The sequence below is a fragment of the Rhea pennata genome, chromosome 27 (genome assembly GCF_028389875.1).
Source record: "Rhea pennata isolate bPtePen1 chromosome 27, bPtePen1.pri, whole genome shotgun sequence".
Lineage (NCBI taxonomy): Eukaryota > Metazoa > Chordata > Aves > Rheiformes > Rheidae > Rhea > Rhea pennata.
In genome coordinates this window covers 2,408,405-2,430,721 of record NC_084689.1, presented here as the reverse complement: position 1 = coordinate 2,430,721, position 22,317 = coordinate 2,408,405, and the positions used below count along the sequence as shown (strand labels likewise).

At 38.8% G+C, this 22,317-nt stretch overlaps 2 protein-coding genes across 12 annotated transcripts in view; one reads left to right on the top strand and one right to left on the bottom strand.

Annotated features, from left to right (window-relative positions):
* Positions 1 to 1,495: 1,495 nt before the first annotated feature.
* On the bottom strand, positions 1,496 to 9,697 carry HAUS8 (HAUS augmin like complex subunit 8). Its single transcript, XM_062596579.1, has 13 exons — positions 9,523 to 9,697; positions 8,841 to 8,943; positions 8,206 to 8,279; positions 8,077 to 8,132; positions 7,707 to 7,809; positions 6,931 to 7,044; positions 6,303 to 6,385; positions 5,581 to 5,652; positions 4,915 to 5,073; positions 3,760 to 3,901; positions 2,828 to 2,969; positions 2,228 to 2,331; positions 1,496 to 2,142 (listed from the first exon to the last, which is right to left on the bottom strand). The coding sequence occupies exons 1-13, from the start codon at positions 9,695 to 9,697 to the stop codon at positions 2,081 to 2,083; spliced, it is 1,389 nt and encodes a 462-aa protein (XP_062452563.1). The 3' UTR covers positions 1,496 to 2,080.
* The window catches only part of MYO9B (myosin IXB), a 45,814-nt gene continuing 32,546 nt past the window's right edge, over positions 9,050 to 22,317 (top strand). For 7 of the 11 annotated variants that reach the window (XM_062595956.1, XM_062595953.1, XM_062595955.1 and 4 more), the window contains exons 1-4: positions 9,056 to 9,123; positions 9,657 to 9,757; positions 15,617 to 15,726; positions 19,129 to 20,022. In XM_062595956.1, the coding sequence (XP_062451940.1) occupies positions 19,186 to 20,022 (837 nt within the window). In that variant the 5' untranslated portion in view covers positions 9,056 to 9,123; positions 9,657 to 9,757; positions 15,617 to 15,726; positions 19,129 to 19,185. Of the gene's footprint in view, positions 9,124 to 9,397; positions 9,758 to 15,616; positions 15,727 to 19,128; positions 20,023 to 22,317 lie in introns of those variants that run through there. The other 4 variants (XM_062595950.1, XM_062595958.1, XM_062595948.1 and 1 more) reach the window with 3 other exon arrangements.

Sequence of the window (22,317 nt, the reverse complement as noted above, 5' to 3'; positions counted from 1 at the left end):
CTAAAAAAAAATTTAGTTGCTTAAGTAATATTTTGGTATATATACTAGAGTATCTTAATGGTGTAAAGTCACTTGACTGAAAAGGATATGTTTAATTTAGGAGTCAAGTATTTCCTAAAACTAGGTATTTATTTATTTACTTTTTTTTTTTTTTAAGAATAGTAATCATAGAAAGCAATGAGTTCTAACATCATGAAATTCTAGGAGAAACACGTCTGCCTTGTATCTGTGCAAAGAAAAAAATATCAAAATAGTATACTTTTTACATCCCTCTCCTGTCAAATTTAAGAACCCTCTTAATTTTCTAAGTACAATTTGAGTGTCAGAATGACGTATTTCTGATGAGTAGGTTAAAGGTATGAGGACAGACAGTTTAGAAATTACCCTAACCTACAAAAAAAAACAGTTGCCCAACCAGTGGTTTCATTATATATGAACCTTTATTGAGAGTTTTACCCAGGGAGGGAAAAAACAAAACAAAACAAAACAAAACAAAAAAAAAAAAAAAAAAACACATAAAAAGACCTCCCAACTTGTTACTAACTCAAGAATTGTCCCTTTAGCAAAGTTCTCCTCCTGTGGCCAACTTCATAGCTGCAACTCATAGCAGGACTATGATCCTGCTGTTTGCAGCATCTATGATTCATGGCCTGAACAGCAGTACACACAGGTAACCCCAACACATTTGAGGAAGCAGAGACTTGAGGATAGCAGATAACTATCTTAAAGTTACTTGTTGCCTTCCCAATGGATAGATTGGAATAAATTTATTAAACCAAATTTAGCCCACAGATAAATTGCTATGAATAACAACAATAAAATTATACACAAAGATTCTTAATAGCTATTTTACTTCTCATCTAGTACACTGCTCAACTTACTGATGCAGTTACCATTGCTTAATTTAATACTATTTTTAAATAGGAGACAGAATCTAGCTAGACTCTTAATACCAGCAACAAAACCTGAAACATTTATGAAGTTTATGAATATTTCAAATAGTGCAAGGGGAATGCTCCAAACATTTTTTTGAGCAGGCAAAAGAAATTGATAGACACAGCTTAACCCAGAAACATACCAGTATCCAAACAATACAAAGAAGAGCTTTTGAAAAACCATCACAGAAAGAAGTTCCACGGGTACATAATATGGGATACATGTTTTTCAGACAGCTACACACATTCCACTTACAAAAACGGAAAGTATGTTGGCAGGGGGTGGAATGCAACACTTGGAATATATGTTCATAACAGCTATTTTCTGTTTCTCATCCAGGCACTTGCTTAGTATTTAGGTTAGAGGTTTCTCTCCACATTCACAATCTTCTGGTCTCAGCACTTCAAATGCAGTAGGATATGGCTTGCCATTCAGACTAGTTAATGCCTATAAACCCATCACTGCATATATTGTTTAGCATTAGCCCTATACAAGCCCAGATAGAAACAAAAGCTTCTGCAGGAGATAAATGAAAATATTCAAAAATGAAGGCTATTAGTACAGCAGTGAAAGACAATTTTTATTATAAAATGAAATTATAGATCCTTAAAAAAGTGTCAAGTTAATAGGAAAGCATATCAGACTTAAATAATTTGTTTCCAAGACAATTAAGTGACAAAAAACCAAACTTTACTGTCACAAGTGACCAGGTTCTTCCCACTCATCAGACTCACTATTAGCTACCCATTTAGCTTTTCCTCTGGCCAAATAAAGAAACAAGGGACAACCAGAGTTCCTGCAGAAGTTGCTCACTGAATGATCAAGGCTCATGTTGTACAATCCTACAGATCTCCTGACTAGATTATCAAATGCACAGTACCACATGCAAAATTCCACATCTATACTCTGATATGTTGCCCTTTAAGGAAAACTACTCTGGAAAGAAATGCAAGTCAGTGCACTTGAAGCCAGATACAAGATGGTAAAACAAGAAAAGCATATAAACAATACTTGCTAAGAATAGCATTTCTTACTGTTTACCTTTCAGTGCTGTCAAGGAGAAAAATGATGAAGAAAGTGCCACGGGAATGAGAATTCACATCTGAAAAAAGATGTTTCCTCACAGGACAGCACGCAGAAGAGTTTAGTCATATATGTTGCAGGTTTCATACTCTGGTATTGTTGAAAAGCTGGACAAGTCATTTACTTAAACAAGAAGTAAAAAGATAACAAGTCTGTTGGCACTGGTTTAGTACCCACCTATCAGTAAAAGTTTAGTTGAAGTACCAACGTTTCACAGCATCTAGTCCATAGTTCTCTTCGCATATTCTTTGGTTATGCAGAGAAACTTCTTTACTGACTTCAAATGACAGGTTCTGCACTCGTGTGAAGCTCCTAGAACAAACCAAGCAGACCAAATCAGTTACAGTGGAGGATCATAATTTCCTTTTAGGCACAAAGGCCACGTACCTGCAGATTCACAAGATTCTCCCACTCTACAATAACCAGAAGAAAAATGTAAATTAAGAATTTGCTTCTCAATAGCAAGAGTTTGCAGAAGAGGAAGAGAAAGTTTGTAGAACAGTGAGATAGGTGCGTGGGTTCAGGATCTACTGGCCTTCAAAGATTTGAATTGTAGCCTCTTCTTCAGGAAGGGAGGAAAGGAAATCGATCATATTACCTCTCTTCCTCCTGCTCTCAGTGATATTCCGTATTTGTTGACACTACCTTCAGAGAAGAAACCTTTCTCTGAATACAAACAGAATTAAACTTAGTGCTAACAGTTCTCTCAATTAATCCTCCAATACACACGCTGAATTCAAAAGTTGAAATCTATAGGTTTGTCTGAATATTGAGTTGGAGAGTCTTTTCACTCGATTCTTGTAAATACCTTTGAAGCTCTTTATCCAGCTCCTGAAAGACTTCTTTAAGCTCTTTCAGTACAGGGGATGCTTTTGCATTTTCTTCTGCACAGCTAGGCTTAACTTCTGTCAGAAGCTCCTGTGTGACAGTTAAATGCTTTTGCAGTTCATCTACAATATAGAAGACATTTAAAACATCACTCAGAAATGCACAGTAGCATCAATAAATGCAAGATTACTCAACAGCTGAATAGTTGGAATAACCAGAGATAAGTGAACCAGATATTGGAAAAACCACTGCTTGATCAGCATTCACAAATACATAACAAAAAATTATGAAAGCCAAGTTATTTAATTTAAATTAGGAAGATTAACTGCAGCAAGAGGTTATTAAGATCAGCTTTCTTGATGCTAAACAGACCAATAGTTAGAAAGTTTTTGCATAGACTTCAGCACAGACCACAGGTACAGATTTATTAAGCAAACGCACTGATTCAAGATATCATGCAATATACTTAAGCTCTAGTTTTACAGAAAACACAAGCAAGTCTTTCTATATGGCTATATCCCTCAAACACAGAAACAAACAAATAAAAAGATCAAGATACTACAACTGTACAACTTGCATATGCATTAGGAACAAGAAAGGAGAAAGAGGAATGGGAAAGCATTAAAAAAAAAAAAAAAGATAGAAACTTGCTAAAAGAAGATGTAATGGCCCTAACTTAAAAACCATTTTTCCTGCTATCAGATACAAATCCTGAACAGTACACAGATACAAGAATTATTCATAGCAAAACACATGGCTAATGTTGCAGCCTGGTATCCATACAGACCACAAGAGCGGCATACAAAATTCATCCAATGGCTATAAATAAATCCAACAGTAACGATGTAAGCATTTTAGCAGACTGAAAAACACTATTTATGAAAGTAAATTTGAAAATTCAAGTTTTCCTACCCAGATATGTTAGTGTATCTCCCTCTATGTGTATATTCTTCACAGGTAATTCGTGTCTAGTGGCATCCAGGGAAGTTGCAAAGCTTTTATATTGCTCTTTAAACTGTTCACAGACGGGAACAAGGGGAGCGAGTACTTCCATCTGAAAAGAATACATGATGAACTACCACTTCACCACAGACAAGCCGTTTTAGTATTACGGTTAGAATGCATGATCTGCCTTATAACCCTATAGACTGTGATTCAAATCTGGTTCAATACAGGAAAAAACAAACAAGTATCACATTGAAATGCTCTTTGATAGAAGAATTTGTTTGTGTTACCTATTCTACTGTTTAATAGGTTTTATTCTATCACTTCAAAATACCTAGGTCAACACCAGTTTCGTTCTCACTGTAGTTCCTAAGTGTTCGAAATATAGCTGACAAAATCCTTTGCCTTTGATCTTTGGCCTGCAGATATAGTGTATTCACCAAGAGACAAAAGTCTTCATTGTTTAATTTTTGCAAATTGCAAATCAGCAAATATGCACTGCATATTTGTTAAAAGCAAACAAAAGTTTAGGTATTAAAATTAAGTATTCCAGCAATACTATCCTTTCAATTTGACATAATAAAACAAACAAAATACTGAGAAAGATGGGAGGCTTTAGCTTCTAAGATAATTTATTATTAAGAAAGTTATCAGAAAATTGTCTTCTTACAGCAAGATCAGAATTACTGTTGTCCAATATACAAAAATAAGACAGATAAAGGACAGAAGGTGCTCACCTCTCATCTAAGAGTTAGCATCTCAGCTCTAGCCATGATAACTGTAACTGCAAAACTGCAAGATGTTGATGCAGTTTTAAGCCACTTAATGTCTCTTCTGCATCAACTGTAAGCTGCTCCGGCAGCTGGTGCACTATTGCTCCCTTGCCTAACAGCTCTAACTTCTCCCTCCTGCCTACTGCCTATCCACAAGGTGGAGTAAAAAAAAAAGTGACAGGTATTTGTTTAGGTTACTAGAGAGCATAACGTGCCACAACAGGAAGTAGACATTTAGAGATACATAAAATTCTATACCAGCAGGCCAAAGAATCTGTCTGAAGAAAGGACTATTTCATAACAGAGCTTGTTTAAACATAGGGGAAGTGTGACCTGTAATAAAGCCTACCTGTTTATTCAACACATCTTCAAGCTTCTGCTCTCGCTCTTCAAGCAAGAATTCACGCTTCAACTCATAGAGCTTTTCCTGTTTCTTCTCCTTTTCTTCACACAACGTTAGCAGGTTTTCTTCCGTTTTTTCCTCCAGCTTGGCAAGGTTTTTCCCTGCCTATTAAATCCAAAAATACTCATAACTAAAATGATGCTACATGTAACTAATTAACATTTTCTGAAGCAGCACATGAAAGTCTCAGATTTGAGTTCAAATAGCCTCAATTAGGGAATTAGAGACCTCTTGCAATAAGCACAGTACCTTTCAGTTAAAGCCTCTCCATCTTCTCCCCCTATCCCTGTTGATACTTTTGTAAAGAAAAATTATACACATTCAGCACTAAGTGAACAAAGTAATCACTACACCTTTGAAATATAAACATTCTCACCTCCAGTTTTCCTAAAACTTCTGCACCCTCCACCCATTTCATGAAGAACTGGCATCAGTCTAACAAACTGGCACAGAATTCACTCCAGGAGTTTTCAAAGCAAGTTGTGCAGTTCTACAGCCATAAACACGTAAAATCATAAAAATCTAAATTCTATGGATCAGAATGCATAGAACTTGATAAGGAAGAGCTGACTGATTTTTATCTGAAGTATCAAATACTTAACTGACTCTCACCTTCACTCTTAGGTAAGTTAAAAGCAGTGTCTGAGATGCCAGCCATTTCTTCAGAACATCAGAATCAGATTTCTTAAAAAAAATAAATAGAATAAACAAAAAAAAATACTAGTTCAATTTCAGTAAACATTTTTTTTCAGCATTCAAGTAAATAATTGGAAATCTAATTTGTGCCCATCAGCATTATCAACAAGTCAGATGTATGAAAAAGATTGAGTTTTTAAACATTGCCTGTTAATTAAAGATACCTAACTGGCTTATTTATTCATTGTTCCAAACTTTTAATAGCATTTTCAGCAGATGTTCAAGACACTTGTAGAGAACTTGAAGTTTCAGTGTTATATGGAATGCATTGCTGTATTACAAAGCACTTCAGAATTAGGTTGAGTCATTGTTAATTTCTAGTGAAAAAGTGTTAGACAATTTAAAGATAATAAGATATCATTAAAAAGTACAGACAGGAATACAAGAACTGACATGAACAAACGCTTCAACTTGAGCAGACTCTCTACCACAAGCGATGGAAGCAAAATTTCAGCCTGTGTTGTTGAGATTTATACCTGTCCTACTAGCAGTAGAACAGACCTACCATCTGACTTCTGCCATAAGGCTTTACATCATCCTGGAAACCTTAACTTTTGTTACCAAGATTAGAGATAACGAGAAAACACTCATTTGGTACATTTCAAAATAAATATTTAAGATAAAGCAGTGAGACTCACCGCATTTTGTTTTTTTCCACTTGTCCTTGTACCTGTTTTGCAAATAGACTTTGAACTAGGAGTCTTTTTGAGGAGGCTTTTGTCTGCATCAGAACAAGAGAGACATTATTACTCTTTTTTTCCCCCAGAATGCATGAAGCAAGACAACATACCATCAAGTTCAAAGGTAAAGAGAATTTTGAAATGATTGTGTGTTCCAGTAAGAGATTTGTGCTCTGCTTCTGGTTCTGATTATATTCATGAGAAGACGTGGCTCATATAAGCATTTTATACTGATATTCAGCCTTACATGACAGTTACAGATAGATGTGGTACAGTTTTTAGAAGGGCTGATTAAAACCCATCTGTGGTAGAAACGAAGATTTGAGGATGCTTTGTTCTTTAATATTACACCTCAAACTCAAAAAAGAGTACCCAAAAGACTTTCAAAATCAAGAGGATAATTTAATCCCCAAAGACCTCAATACCTCTGCTTAATGATGCTCATTTAAAAATAAGATTTACCTTTGTTTATCTTTAACAGTATCTTCATGTGAATACTATACACCATGAGTGTTACTAATAATGAAGTTACACTATCATAAACTAAAAATAATAAAATAAGAAAGCGAATGTGGGCGGTGCTTACCATTAATAGCTGAAAGATCAAGGTCAGGTCGAGTAATTTTATCTTCATCTAATAAAGTGGATTGTAAGTCACCTTTCTCAAAGCTGGTCTGATTTAATGAACGAGGGAAAACATCTACAGAAAGAAGCTGTTATCAGACTAAAATAACTAGAACAGATTCTGCACAAATTTACAGTTGTATACCTTTTCACTAACTTATAGCAGCATCAAGAGAACTTTTATAAGTGTACCTTATATACAAAACAAAGTAGTTCAGAACTTATCTTCAAACATTTCACAGCTAAGCAACGACACTTAAGTGCGAACAGTAAATCGGGATTTTCACATTAACTGCAATTATTGCAAAAGAATTAAAAAAGGACAGCTTTGCAGACAGCTATACACTCAGGGACTTGTGGTGTTTTACAATGAGTTTATTGTAAAGATTAAAGAGAAACCTGCAGCAATTAAAGAGGCCATATTGAAAGAATAGCCCAGTTTTGCAGACAAGGTAAGAGATATACTTATTCTAGACAACTCAATTGTCAAATACTCAATTCTAGATTAGTATTCTGTGAGAAAGACAAGAGTTCAATGCACTTCAGTTTATAACTCCCAAACCCACATCAAGTTCATGCATCTTCATTTTCCATGCATACATCTTCATAAAAGTATCAGTGGTAAAAGTAATACGAAACATCAGCTCTTCGAGACATCTTTTGAGTTGTGAGGAGTTCTACAGGTTAGAAATAAAGGTCCTCAAAGAACAACTTTTAAGTTATTCTGGCAAAACCTACCAGAAGTTTTGCACTTCTGAGGAAGAACTGATCTGTTTTGTTGGCTCCCTCCTTTTCCAGATGGTTTAGTAGCAGAAGTTGTAAAAGAACTTGATGAACTCGCCTGACAACCAAGAACAGATAAAACTGAACATAAGCAGCAATTACAAGCAATAATATTATTCTACTTCTATTTGGATGAGGACAAACAAACAACTACTATCCTAATGCATCTTAGCGCTTTGCAAGACAGCTGAGGACAGTCTTAAGTTCCCATTCCAGTCTGTATCTATTTGTTAATAAATAATGGCTCCCTCACATCCAAACTGTCATTTGGGATCATTTCTAGCCTTTGCCAAGACCCCTCCCCTCCAGCCAGGAGCCTAAGTACCTGTTTGTTTCCCTTCTTTTCGTACTGCAGGTAGCGAGACTTCACGACCCTTCCTCCTGGAAGAGAGGCAGGGGGAGTTAGGCCAGGCCACCCGCCTCGGCGCGCTTCCCCTCCTCACCCCGCGCCTACCTTTCCGCTTCTGCCCAGACGCCTCGCCGCCCGCCGCCACCAGCGCACCGGAGGTGTCCGCCAGCGCCGACACCCTGCAAGGACAGAGCGCGAGGTGAGAAGGGCAGCGGGATGCGCGCGCCCCCTCCCTCGCTGCTTCCCTCCCTCACCCGCGGGACTCCTCAGCCGCCATCGCCTTCAAACCGCCCGCGCAGGCGCGGCGCCGCCGCGAGGCGGGAACGCCGCGCGCCCCCTGACGGCGCGGAGGCCGCCGCACGCCAACGGCCGCGGCGCTGCGGCCCCTCCCCCCACTCCCCCCCCCGGGGCAAAACGGCCGCGGCGCTGCTCCCTGCCCGGGGCAAAACGGTCGCCTCACACGAGGGCCCCCCGCCTCCAGCCTCCCCTTCCTCCTCCTCCTCCCTCGGGGCTCTGCCGGCGGAGGGGACGCCGCCGCCCGCGCTGCGCCCGCACACCAGCGCCGCAGGCCCCGTAAAGCTGCCTACGGGCCCCGGGAGCCTGACACCCGCTGCGTTTTTCGCCCGTGGGAACCGGCGGCGCTTTTCGACGGCCGAAGCCGGAGGATCCCCAGGCCGCGCCCGGGGAAAACCGCTGGAGAAGGGCGGCACAGAGCTCCTTCGGCTTCCACAGGAACCCACCCGCCTCCCAGCGCCGGGCGCCGCCTCAGAGGGCGCCCGGCTGCCAGCCGCTCCCGAGCTCTGCGAGGAGCCGGCGCCGGGCGGTACCGGCGACGCTTCGCGCCTCACGGCCGCGGCGGGCGAGGCAGACGGGGGCGGGCGGGGCGCATGCGCGGTGCGCGCGCGGCGCTGAATGGGCCGCCGCCCCGCTCCCCTCCCCCACCCGGAAGTGCCGAGCGGCGCCTCGACGCGGCCTGTGGCGGGCGGCGGCGCCGGTCGCCAGCGCTTCCCCCACCGGCCTGAGGTAGGCGGCGGCGGCGGCGGCGGCGGCGGCGGCGTGAGGTCCCGCGCCCCGGTGGGCGCCCGCCCTCCTCCCCTTCCCCCTTCACGGGCTGAGCCGCTTTGGGGCGGGGGGGGGGGGGGGGGGAGGGAGCGCGGCGGGGCCCTGGCGGGCGGCCGGCCGGCTCGGCCGTTTCCCTCAGGAGGCGGCGGCGGCGGCTGGGCCGGGCCGGGCCGGGCCGGGCCGGCCGAGCGCGTTGCTGATGCTGCTGCGTTTTGCCGCCGCTGTGCCCGGAGCGCAGCCGGAGGAGCGCGCCTCGCCCGCCTCCCCGTGCCTCCCGCCCCGCACAATAGGTGCCGGCAGGGTCTCGCCGTGCTGCTCGCTCCCGTCTCCTGCTCACCGCGCTCCGCGCCGCTTTCTCACGCGGTGCCTCCGGGCCGCGGTGCGAGCTGCCTGCACGCGCCCGCAGATGCCCCCGCTGCCTTCTTCGTCCGAGCTTCCCTAAAACTCTCTTTTGTTTGTTTGATTTTTGGGGGCAACGCTTGACAAATATCAAGGCTGCTGCTGTGTTGACGCCACGCTTTGTCACGTTGACCATCGTTGCCTAACTGATGTGTGCCTTTCGCTGTTTATATCTTGGTAGTGTTTGGTCTTTTGGGTAAGTTTGGCTTTGCGATCTTTGGAATGTAAAACTTGTGCAAGCTGGAGGCGTCTTTTTGTTGTGCATCCGTAGATTAAATGTAGCAGAGTTCTTTCCAGATCTATGGCTGTTGTGACAGTACTGTTGATATAGTCATCCTGACATGAGACATGACTTTCTAATATCGTTGTTAGTCTTTTTATTACTCTGTAAATATATTGGCGAAATTCTATACAGCTTTGTTTGCAAGTTCTCTGTGAAAAGTGAGAGGTACTTTGTATCCAAATGAGATCTAATGTTCCTTGATTTCAACTTCTGGATGGGTGGCAATGTAGCAGAGGTCTGGAGATGATCTCAGGCTTCTGGCATATGTAATTAGCCTTTCAAAGATGTCATCGGCATCCTCCCATGTTACTCCTTAAGGTGGATTGGTATCGGTTTGTCTACCTAGTTGTTTGCAGATAAGACTTTGTCACAGGTAGTTAGGAGAGCTCTAATTTCAGGTCTGTTAGCTGGAGTACATGGCTGAAGTATGTGCCCTAAAGTAACAGTGTGAGGCAACTCTTCATTCCAGTTTAATATACTGGTGTTACACCCATCCAGTTTTAGTAAGTCGGTGGTGCTTTTAACTATGTATCTCCTCAGGAAGAGGTCTAGGAGAGAAAATGTAGGGAAAACAACATGAAGAACTTCTCAGGTAAATGTATATTCAGTTTAGTTTCAAGACTCACTGAAGTGCTCTCCTCTAAAAAGAGTTATTTTTGATGATTTTCGTCTTTGAGCTTCAGAAACAGTACCCCTAACAATGAGATTCTTTACCCACTGTACTCTGAAAATATAGTAACAGCTACTTGTCAGGATGATGTGTCTTAGGCTGTTTACTTAATTGCTAGTGTTAACTTATTAACATCAAGCTTGGGAGATAACTATGGTAACATTTTGAACCTGCTTTTATAGAACTGAACTTTGTTGTTATTACTATGCATGAATATTTGTCTTAACAAAAAGCTTTTTCAGGAGTTGAAGATTAGTTTGTGCAGTGACAGGGCAGCTGTCTATGGAAATGGATATTCTAATCAAAGTGGGAGGATTACATTTTTCTGTGGAACCTTATATGTTTGTGGAATTGGATAGTTTACAAAGAGCGAGTATAGATGATGAAAAATTTAAATGAGGTGCACCTGGTAAGTAAAACTTTGTACAGACAGTTTTCAGACAAATAGTGATTCAAACATCAGAGCTATTGAATAATTCTGTATGAATAACTGTTTGACTCATATGCACATAGTCGAGTATTACTTAGGCTAAATATGGCCTTTCCGTAGCTGGATGGGCAAATATCATGGTTCTCATATCTTAGGAATTTAAAAAGAAAAAAAAAATCTAAAAGATGCAACAGTATTAGCTATTTTACCAGTCAAGGGAAAAAAAAGTCATGAGTTATAATTAAACAAAAAGTCCATGGTTCAGTATGTTTTTTGTGAATTTGAGGGATAAAGGGGTTTATTAACTCAAGTTTCTAAGAAAAAAGACATGCTTATTCTGCCTGTCTTCTCTGACTTTTGAATTTTTTGGTCAATTGCAGTTATATTTTATTGAAACAAAAGTCTCTAACATGGTTCACGATTTCTACACTGTTAATTTAAATATGGTGAATGGCTTTTTAGGAGGGCTGTGTACCAGTGGATGAGGTAAATAAAAATGTGTACTACCACAAGTGTTTAAAAAAAAAAAAAAAAAAACCAAAAAAAACCCCACCTTTTATTAGAAGAGTAGCGCTTTAGGGTTTGAATCTCATGCTCAGTTTATAAATGCATGTAAGGTTTTTTGGGTTGAGTTTTTTTGCTGTTTTTTTTTTCTTTTTAAGGAGAAATCTAATCAGAGCTGACTAATATCAAGGAGTAAGGCTTGAGATACTTATAAGGGATTTTTTTCAGTAAGTGGCTTTTTAGCAGATTATTTGTTTTCTGAACATATTGGTAATGTCTTTATTTCAGAGAATGAAAATTCAGAGATTTCCTCTCTTAGTAGATCATGTTTTCTTTGTGTAGCGACTTACCAGTGGCTTGAGGAGTTGCTTTTATCTAGGCTTTATTGTGGTGTTTGTAGCTGATACTATGTTACCAAATGAAACTCAAGGCAGGTCACAGCAAAATGTGCCCTTCTTTCAAAGATCAACAGTGTTTAATAATAAGTGTGTTTAAAGTGATTTATGATGTTTGTAGGTTCTGTTGCTGTTGAGCCTTTTCTTTAATTCACATAGTACTTAGACCTAAAGTTTCTTAAGAGAATTTCTTATCAATATAATTGAGCAGTGCAATTTTGACTTCTTTTGTTGACAGCTGTAATGCTGTTAATGATAAAATTAACAAAATTACAGAAAGTGGTGAGATTAGTGTCCAGGGCTCTTCTGATTATGCTGTCTGCCACAAATGCCCTTGGTTGTTTTGCCTTCATTCCTTGTTTTTTCAACTTCCATTCTAAGAGTCACATTATCGTTTCTCTTGAATCAGACTCAGATGTACATCCGTAATTCTGACATCACACTCTTTTAAGGTAATAACATGTTGTTAGACTTTTAACATCACTGTGAACCTGGGCTTGTTGAGGTTAAAATGTACATCTGAGTAATTAAGAGGAAGTAGAGGTCTACATCTTAGGTGAACTGAGAGCATAGATTGGGATCAGGGTTATAAGGGCCATAGTTCCTTCTCAGTTCTGTACTCTCTGTCTGTAAGGAAGATAATTTATTTGACTTTCCTATAATACTCACATTGCAATCCAGTGTCTTGATTAGGCACTCTATGGCCAACATTAGCTTCTCTGGCAGTGATGACCAGAAAAAGTAGCAACAAATATGTTGTGGATTTTCATGCTCTATTCAGAACTGCCTCTTTAGGGGTTGAAAAAAGAAAGAGCTTTTGATTGAAGACAACGAGGGCTCTAGAGTTGTTTAGTCCAACAGAACTGTAGACAACCAGGGAAAAATGTTGAAGTGTAACTAGAATGCTAAGCAATTTTCAAATAATCTACAAATGCCTGGAATATTCAAAAGGGGGGGGAGGGGCAATGAAATTTAATTATGTTCTACTACATGCAACTGTATCTCTCTGAAATTTGCTATGGTAAGGCTAAAGCCTAACCTGTAAAGTACAGTTCGTTCTTGAAGTTTTATGGTCTCTCTGCAACCTACGATTTTGCTGGAAATTCTTGCTTTGGAAACCAAGAATAAGTTGTAGTTGAATATTTTTGAAATTGTTGAATTGTTGAATGTTTGCAGTTTAGGGGGTTCTTTTGGTATAATAATTGGTGATTTTGATATTAAAGAATATTAGAGATCAGGCAATTGTAATATATTTCTACTTTTGTATTGACAAATACTTGGTGAACAACGTGAGAAGCTTGAAGCTTTCAGATTGAGGCATGCAGTACTGAAAACGTGCATGAAAATATGAAGAACTGGAATATTATAAAGTTTGTCCTGGACAATTTTGCTGTAATGGTAGCTTTCCCTTTTTAGCTTCACTATGATTCATTGACTAAACATGTGGTCTCAAATTATGGCCTTATTTAAGCTAAACAAATACCTTGTGCCGATGGGGACAAAGTCATTTTCTAGAATTTTACTACATCACAAAATATTGGCTTTAATGCATGTTATGAAAACTGATTTGTTTAGTAGAGGTTTAAAGATGATTAGAAAATAGCATCAAAATTACCATATAGAATTGGTGTTTTTTGCTTCTGTATTTCTAGTCTGGACAAAAAGTAAAATTTTGAATTAATGCTGAAGTACGTAGCCTACTACTTTTTTTTTTTTTTTTTTTTTTCTTTTCATAAAGCATTGAAGTAGTTACCTGAAATACTGCTCTCCTGGGTGATTTCAGTGGCAAGGATAACCAGTTCTCCAGTGATGAACCAAACAGTACAGCCTCATGTTGACTTAATTGTTGCTAGTGCAATGATTGCATTGTTGACTTAATAAAGCTAGTGGGTTTTTAGTACATTTTGACTTGCTTATAGCTTATGTAAAATTAATATTACTTTAAACTGTTGGCTTACAGGCTTGTTATATTAGTGCTGTTGACAAAGACACAGTTACTTTGTAGAATTTGGAAAAGTAGGGGTGGGGGGAAGGGAGAGTAACAAAATCCTAGAAAGAGATTTTTAGATTGATTAGACTTGCTTCCGTTCTTCTCGATGTGTTTGAATTATCATTCCAGGATAGTTCAATACAGAGGACCTATAACTGGTACCTTCTGTTTAAATTTGTCTAATCCTACTTCAAGTTTCCCATTTTTCTTCAATCTCGCTTGAAAATAGGTACCTTTAAGTTGCATATGTTATATTGGGACAACAAACCCATTGATTGTATAGGGCACAAATCACACATCACTGTATCCCTTAACGTGCTAATCCTATGCAGCTGTTGTCCCACTCATGCCCACAGTAGTACTGCCGTCTAAAGGATTGAACAAAAGATTAGAATCAAAAACTTCTCTAATTTTGCCTGATTTTTGTCTTGCCTAGCTTGCCTGATTCTTCCCCTGTGTTTGCATCTGTAAAATAGGAGTACAATGAGAAATAATACTTTGTTGTGTTTTGCAGATGCTGATAACTGTACTTAGTCAATTTTAAGTACTGTGAAGACATTTACCTAAGCTACTAAAGGCTTGCGAAAAGTAAAACTCTTTTAAATAAAACAGAAAGGAGTCTGAATGTGAAGTCTAAAATTAGTTGATGTGTGCTTGGTGCCAGCTTCTGTCTCCTGCTTGTTAAATTCTCTAATGCACAGCTTTATTTCACCCCTTGCGTTGGAAAGGAGCTCCTTATAGGGAAGAGAAAGAAATTTGAGGTAAATTTGTAGAAATTTCCAGCTCTTAACAAAAAGAACTCAAAAGTGGTTGGGCTGTTCTCTTTCTGAGTATGCTGCTTTGCATGCTGACCAATATGGTTTCATTATTACCTTGTAGTCTTTTATTTCTCCTTTTCTTCCAATATTCTCTGCACCTGAATTCAGGCTTCTGCTTCATTGCTTCAGTGTAAATTGGTTCATCAATAAATATTTCAATTACTTAAAAACTTTCTAAGTAACTATAGAAAATAGAAGGCAGCATTGTCATCATCTGTTCACCCTGCTTGTAACATAAATGAAAGGGTGATACCTAATTAATTTTTCTGACTCAGAAGCACATCTGTGAGTGGAGGCTGGCTGATTTTCTGAAAGAACTTTAGCATCAAGCCTCTTCATTAGTGTCAGTTAAATCTTGCAATGGAGGGTAGTCTTCTGGTGATGTTTGTCTTGCATTAGGCTGAATTTATCTAGTTTTGAATTCCAGCCACTGACTCTTGTTATAGTTTTGTCCTTCAGACTGAAGAGGGTTATCGACTTCTAGTTCTTCATACAAGGATATGAACTTGTATCAGTCAACCCTGTGTTGTTTCTCATAGATAAAAGCTTATAGAGCATTTTGCTGTAAAGGGGTATTTTCTAACAGATTTTTTTGTTGTTATCTCAGCTGCTTACTTGAATTTTTGATATATTCTAGATGCAGTATTGGTCATGTGCCTGCTGAGCACAAAGGTAATATGGCTGCCTAACTAAATATTCATTTAACATGTATCTGGGAATTACATTCACTGTTATGCTTATTAGGCTACAGAAGAATCTCAGGTTTAAATGATTACCCACTATGATTTTCAAACATGCTGATGTGGCTTATTTCAGGTAAATGTGAAGTTATGCATCTGTAAACTAAACTGAAATTTGTTTAGTATTTCTTGCCTACTCCTATACTACTGAACTGTATCACTGACTCTAGCTTTTTGATTATTTACTGCTTTCTCAATCATTGTGCGCTCTTTTCTTTCTTTTAGAATTATGATGAAAATATATACTTTGATGTCAAGAATCCAACTTTACTAGAATCCAACCCTCCAGCTGCTTGATGATACTTGGTCCATAGTTGAATATTAGGACCCATCAGGTAGCCAACTTACAATCTGTTCAGTGTATGCTACTTTACTTTTATGTTCTAGTTTGTTACTCAAGGTATTGTAGAGTATGAAGTCAGATGTACACTGGAGGCTGCCTATTTTAGGGCAGTATATTATCAACTGAAGTGCATACCCTAAGAAAATCATAAGCTAATTGGAGAGTGACAGTATTTCCTCAAACCTCTATTTGAGTTGACAGATTTTCTCAGCCTTATTCTTAGGTAGAAGAATTGAAACATTATGTTACTTCCTTTGAGACTTAGTATGATGGTTTACAAATTTGCATTTTTTTATTTTCATTTTTTAATAAAGCTGTATTTTTTCCCAAATGTCTAATGCTTTCAGTTAGTAATCCAAATATATATGGATTTATGTAACCAAGAACCCAAAGGAGTGATATGATTGTGTCATACCTGATTACCTTTGATACCTAAGGCAAAATGAGTCAATTGTCATTTACAGCTGAGTTACTGAGACTATTCTTTCAGAAGATTGCTAGGATTAGTTTTCAGCATGAGGCCCTGGTCTTGTGGCATAATCCAGTCTCTGCCGTCATGCCCCTCCGCTTTTTCTTTTCTTTAACTGCTACCAAACTATAGGCCTTGGGTTATGTCCTCGTTTACTTCTGTCATTGCTTTGTGTCATGAGGATAATTAGTAGCTATTTATAGCTTGCTTTTGTCGAATAGAACTTCATAGCAGTGTTAAAATATGCATATGTTAATCATAGCACTTATTTTTACATCTGCCTCTTACAATAAACAGCATATTGTATACTCTGATTTTTTTTTTTAATTGTTGGATTCTACTTGTTTGTTCAAATTGGATCATTACAACACTAAATCTTAGACTATTCCAATAAAAATTCTAACTGAGTTTGATTCTCTTCGGACAAATTAGCTGTTGGTAGTAAAGGGAGAATAATTAAAAGGAATTCAAGAATAACTGGATCTACTCTTTCTTAAGTGAGGTTTAGGTTTTCCCTCTATTTTAAGCCTCATCATCAGTATTGAATAACTCAGAGTACCATATCTGAGTGAAGCTGTTTTTGAGCGAAAGAACACTGTTAAAGCACAGTATTGTTGAAAGAAAGAAAATTGCATCTGGACTTCATATCTGATTAAAATGAGACAGTGTGATGTTGACTGTTTTTCTGTTTACTTGCCATGTGACTGTGTATTGAAATCATGTTTCAGCAAGTTCTTTATGCTGTAGCTTATCTCTAAAATCATTCCTACAGGGCAATGGCTGGGGAATCAGAACTGTCTGCTGTCTGCCTTACATTGCAAGCTGTCTACTTGCACTTCCATCAAGTTGTATCTGATAACTGTATAATATAGAAATATGTGCGTAGCAGAAACATGTTGACATCTGCGTGTTGCTTTGTCAGAAAACTGTCTGCTTCAGGATGAGAGGTCTTTCTCTTTCCAGTTTCTCAGTCATGCACATCTGAACAGAGACTACCAGCTATTGCGTTTTTGCTTGCAGTAATTGGCCTGACCTGAGTTTTACACAGTAGAGAATGAGCTGTGTGCCACTTTCCTCTTTGGGAAGTGTTTTTTGGCAGTCTTAAGCAAAGTATCAGATGTATCTTGGTAACTAACATGAGATAAGGTTAGGAAACCTCTGTCAGTAAAGTCAGAGGTCAGCACCTTGGTGAGAAGTGTAGCTGCAGCTCTTTATGGGCAGAAAGTTGGTGGCACATTTCTTAGGGTGCTCTTTTGGCCAGAATACTTTTAGAAGGGACTTCCTCTATCATACCAACCTCTAATGACTATCTGTCTGAAACTAGTTGCTGAGGGAAAAAAAAAAACGGAAGTCTGAGCTAGCCTGTTTCCCTATGCTAACTGACATGAAAAAAAAAATGGTCACTGTTCTTTTTCTGTGACTATTCTCCAGATTTGTCTTCCCCATGAGCAGCAGTCTGTTGCTGATTTTGCTATATGTTAGCTGTTTGAGCTTCTATAGGTCAAGGATACCTTACATTTGCATAATTCCTTCAGAATTCTTTACTATTGATCAGTGATAAGTACAGGAAATGGAGAGAGGCCTTTGAGCACACTAGTCCATCCTTCTGTACTGCCAAGATCTTGCAATATACCCTCTTTAATGAATGATGAATGAAATTTTACAGAGCAAGAAACAATTTTCTGAGGGACCATACAGTTTGACCAGAGATTTGCTGTGGTTTTTCTTGCTGTCTGACTTGGTTAGCCTTCCTTTTGATGAGTAGCCACCAAAAATGATCCAACTTGCGTAACAATAACTTCTAAAAGCTTAATATTCAGAGTTCCCTTAAAGCAGATTTCTCCACTCTGAAGCAATTCATGAGGCAGAACTATGTCATATGTTTCTCTGAAGTGATTCATTGCTTGCAGTGGAAGTGGCAGTTAAATACTTCCAACTCTTTACTGATTTTAATTTGAAATGATTGCTTTTTGTGGTCTTATGTAAGTTCCTGTGCAGTTGTTTAGTAACAAACAAGCAACTTCACTGGCTTTTTTATTGATTTATTTATGTTTATACTATTTAAAAGTAATTTTTCTGTGTAGCCTAAAAAGGACGATAAAAATGCAAGATCAAACCTCTCTGCAGCAAGGATGTGGTTGACTCAAGTGAAATTAGCATTCTCTTTTCTGGGTAAATTGTGCATATTTAAGAAATAGCTACAGTGTGTGATCTTAGGAGATGGCAGGAATATTTGCATGAGTCAGAGGCACTGTTTCCTTAAAGTTGAGTGGGGTAAATGCTGTACCTATCTTGTACATTTTGTGAAAAGAGGGCAGTTGGGAAAAGTGAAAGAGTGTGTTGATCATAGTGTTAGAACCTTCTTCTTCCTTGCTTCCATGCGTTGCTTCTCCTGCCATACTTCATGGCTGCTCTAAGCTGGCACAGCTGGTTTAAGAAGTAATCAAACAGTAGTTCGATCTCACGTTACTTGTGCAGCTTCCAGGGAGAATTTGTTTGGAAGGGGGAAAAGATGTTTGTACAGCCATGCAATGAACTGTGTCAGGGAACTTACCTGGGTTAAGACTAACCTAGGGAAACAGGGAGGTTTCTAACCTGGATCTTTATTCTGATTCAGTTTGCTTCATGCCTGTGTGAATGCTTGTGCTGCTGTAAGAGGGATGGCATGGGAGTAGAAGCAAAGTAGAAAGAAGATAAATGTTATAACAGATATTTGCTCAGACTGAAATAACTTCACTAATGTGCAGAAATAAAACTAATGTGCTACTTCTGCACATTAGTTCTTTTTGTTAATGGTTTGCCTGTGTAACAATTTTATCCTCATGTCCAGAAAACAATACCTTACCCTTATACTTCTTGTGCATTGTTTTTCTTTAACGCTTGATTTTTTCTTCTTCTATTTATTTTATTTATTTTATTTTTTAGACAATGGGCACTGCATCTTAAGCAGTGGTGGAAGACTGAAGCCCATTTGGGGGCAGAATGAGTTTGAAAGATGCTGACAGTGCAGTTTGCCAATCAAAGCCAGCCTATAATCTTCATATTTACCCCCAGCTCTCAACAGAAAGCGCTCCCTGCTGCAAAGTGACAGCAACCAAGGACAGCACATCTTCAGATGTCATCAAGGATGTGATTAATATCTTAAACCTGGATGTCTCAAAACATTATGTGCTCGTGGAGGTGAAAGAAGCAGGTGGTGAAGAATGGGTACTTGATATAAATGATTCTCCCGTTCATAGAGTTTTACTTTGGCCTCGTCGTGCTCAGGATGAGCATTCTCAAAAGGATGGGTACTATTTTCTTTTGCAAGAAAGGAACACTGATGGGACTATCAAATATGCGCATATGCAACTGCCGTCCAAGGAGACGGATGCTCGACGATTGGTTGAAAGGGGTTTTCTGCCCTGGTATCAGGAGGACTTTGATGACTTGTGCAATCTCCCCAACTTAACAGAGACAACACTCCTAGAAAATCTTAAATGCCGCTTTCTAAAACACAAAATTTACACTTACGCAGGAAGTATTTTGATTGCAATAAACCCCTTTAAATTCCTGCCCATTTATAATCCTAAATACGTCAAGATGTATGAGAATCATCAGCTTGGGAAGTTGGAGCCTCATATTTTCGCCATTGCTGATGTGGCTTATCACACAATGCTTAAAAAACACGTCAATCAGTGCATAGTTATATCAGGTGAAAGTGGGTCTGGAAAAACTCAAAGCACAAACTTCTTAATTCACTGCCTCACAGCACTGAGCCAGAAAGGGTACGCAAGTGGTGTGGAGAGAACTATTCTTGGAGCTGGACCAGTTCTGGAGGTAAATTTATGCTAAAGTTACCTTTCATGGAAACCGCTTTTTGAAAATTTTAAATAACTGTTGTTGAACACTAATTTTGAGTGTTTTGAGTCACCTGCTTGGCACAGACTTTAGATATCTCTGGGCTGAATTGGTGTTTGGCTTTGTTGCGAGACTGCTTCTAACTGATTTTCCTTGCAGTTTGTACTTCCTTGCGGTTGACTTCCTGTAGCTTTTAATTGATATTTGACTTAACTTTTCACAACTAGACACTAATATTCTGGGACAGAGGTTACTTGAGTTCTCTCTCTTAAAGTTCTGATGGCATTTGAGTCAAGTTGAAATTATAACTAAATGTTTTCACAAATAAATAGTTCCACTGAAATATCAACTGCTTAATGTAATTATGCTGTTGTTCTATAGCTCTCTCCTTTTTTTTTTTTTTATTTATTTATTTTTTTATTTTTTTTTTTTATGAACTACCTTTTCAAGGGAATTATTTCCTTGGTATAAATTTTTGCTTTGAAAAGAACAACATTGTTAGTTGGGGAGAAAGTGTGAGTCATGGGCTTTTTATTAGAACAGTGTTTCCAACAGAAAGCAAAACTAACCACTAGAGGGAAAGGGGTACAACTGGTCTTGCATAAGGTAACAACAGGATAAACTTAAACAAATCTTGTAGACTGCAGCCTTTCCCTTTCACTCTCTGATCTGAAAAGAAAAAACTTGAAAACTTTGCTGGATATAATACTCCCCAGCAATAAAATCTTCAACAGCAAGGAGTTCAAACATGGCCTTTGGAATTTTTAATGTTAAATATTCTCAAATGTAACAACAGGTTCGTTTAATTTTTTTTTTTTAGCTAAACCATGTGAAAAAGCAATAAAGTAAATCTAAAATTGTGCTATATTTATGGATGTGATTTGAAAGCTTTTCTTTAAAGAGTGAGGAATATATGCAAGTTCTCTTTTGCCTGTCTTTCTGCTGCCTGAAAGCAGAAGTAAAATTCTTTGAGGTTTGTTGGTTGCTGGAGCTCAAGTTTGCTATTCTAAACACAAAACAGGAAGGGGTCACTGTGGAAAGCACTGTCTGATCAGCTGATCTTTCTGTGTTTGATAGTTAACTGTTTCAGGCCCTGGTCTGCAGGACCTGATATAGCAGTATCAAATCAGGAGGGGAGGAGGAGCTGAAATCTTGTTGCTTTTGTGCATATACATTAAAAATTAAAACTCAACTTTGTAGATGGCAGAGGTAAATGTTGTTTAGAACTGAGAATGTTCATAAAAAGACGTGTGGCTTTCTACAGTAAGGTTGGTTGGCGCATGTGCTGCAGCTCTTCAGATTTTGATTGAGCAGTTTAGTAATACATTTCATGTGAAAATAGTCTTGCTAGCTAGAACTGTGCTGAGCAATTGAAAGCTTAGCTTGCAAATTTGATGAACAAATTCTAACACTGATGTTGGAGTGCGTACTAAAATGTGAGACTCCTGAAGTTCTTGGAGAAACTTCTTGCTCTACATCATTGATTCTGTATGAACTTGAGCTTCCGACTATTGCAAAAGATTAAGGGTTTTATGACAACTAAATGTTAAAATATAGAACATTTGTATCCTAGAATGACTTTCAGAAATGAATGTATGTTTTTGTATAAAAAGTAATACTCATTGACTTGACATTAAGGAGGAAGAAACCTTTCTGAAACTGATGGAGGCTAAGAATGGTCTGGGCTAAAATAAGCCTCTGGAGTACGCATGATTGTGGGACAACTCTGTCAAGGTAGTAGGAGTAGGATCAATACTTCTCTATTCCCATAACTTCAGTGCACATTAAAAAGTGATGCTAGAGTGGGTTTAGGCTATAGAAAAGTAAAATCAAGCTATCCTACTTGTTTCACCGCAGAAAAGAGTCAGTAGATAGTGAAGCTTCCAGATTTCCCTGCATGCTCCTATGCAATTCCAGTTAAGTGCAATTTAAAAAATCAAGTCAAACCTTGATCTCAGGGAGTAATATGTTGAAAGCTTACTCAGTTTGTGGAAGCTGAACTGCTAGTGAACAAAACTCTTGTTTTAGAGTTGGTCACTTTTCAGTCTAGCTATAGTGACTCATCTGGGTTTTTACTTAACGGAACTTAAGTGGAACAAGGAAATTTTTCTTAAATGGGTGTTTCAGGGGATTTTTTGCATGAACAGATTTGAAGTGTGCCTAAACTATTTGAGAATGTTCTGCTTAATTTTGAAGATTTGAGTCCTCATGAAGTGGTTTCCACAAATGAAAATATGGCCTCTTTACTGAAGATAGTCAGATTCCTCTGATATA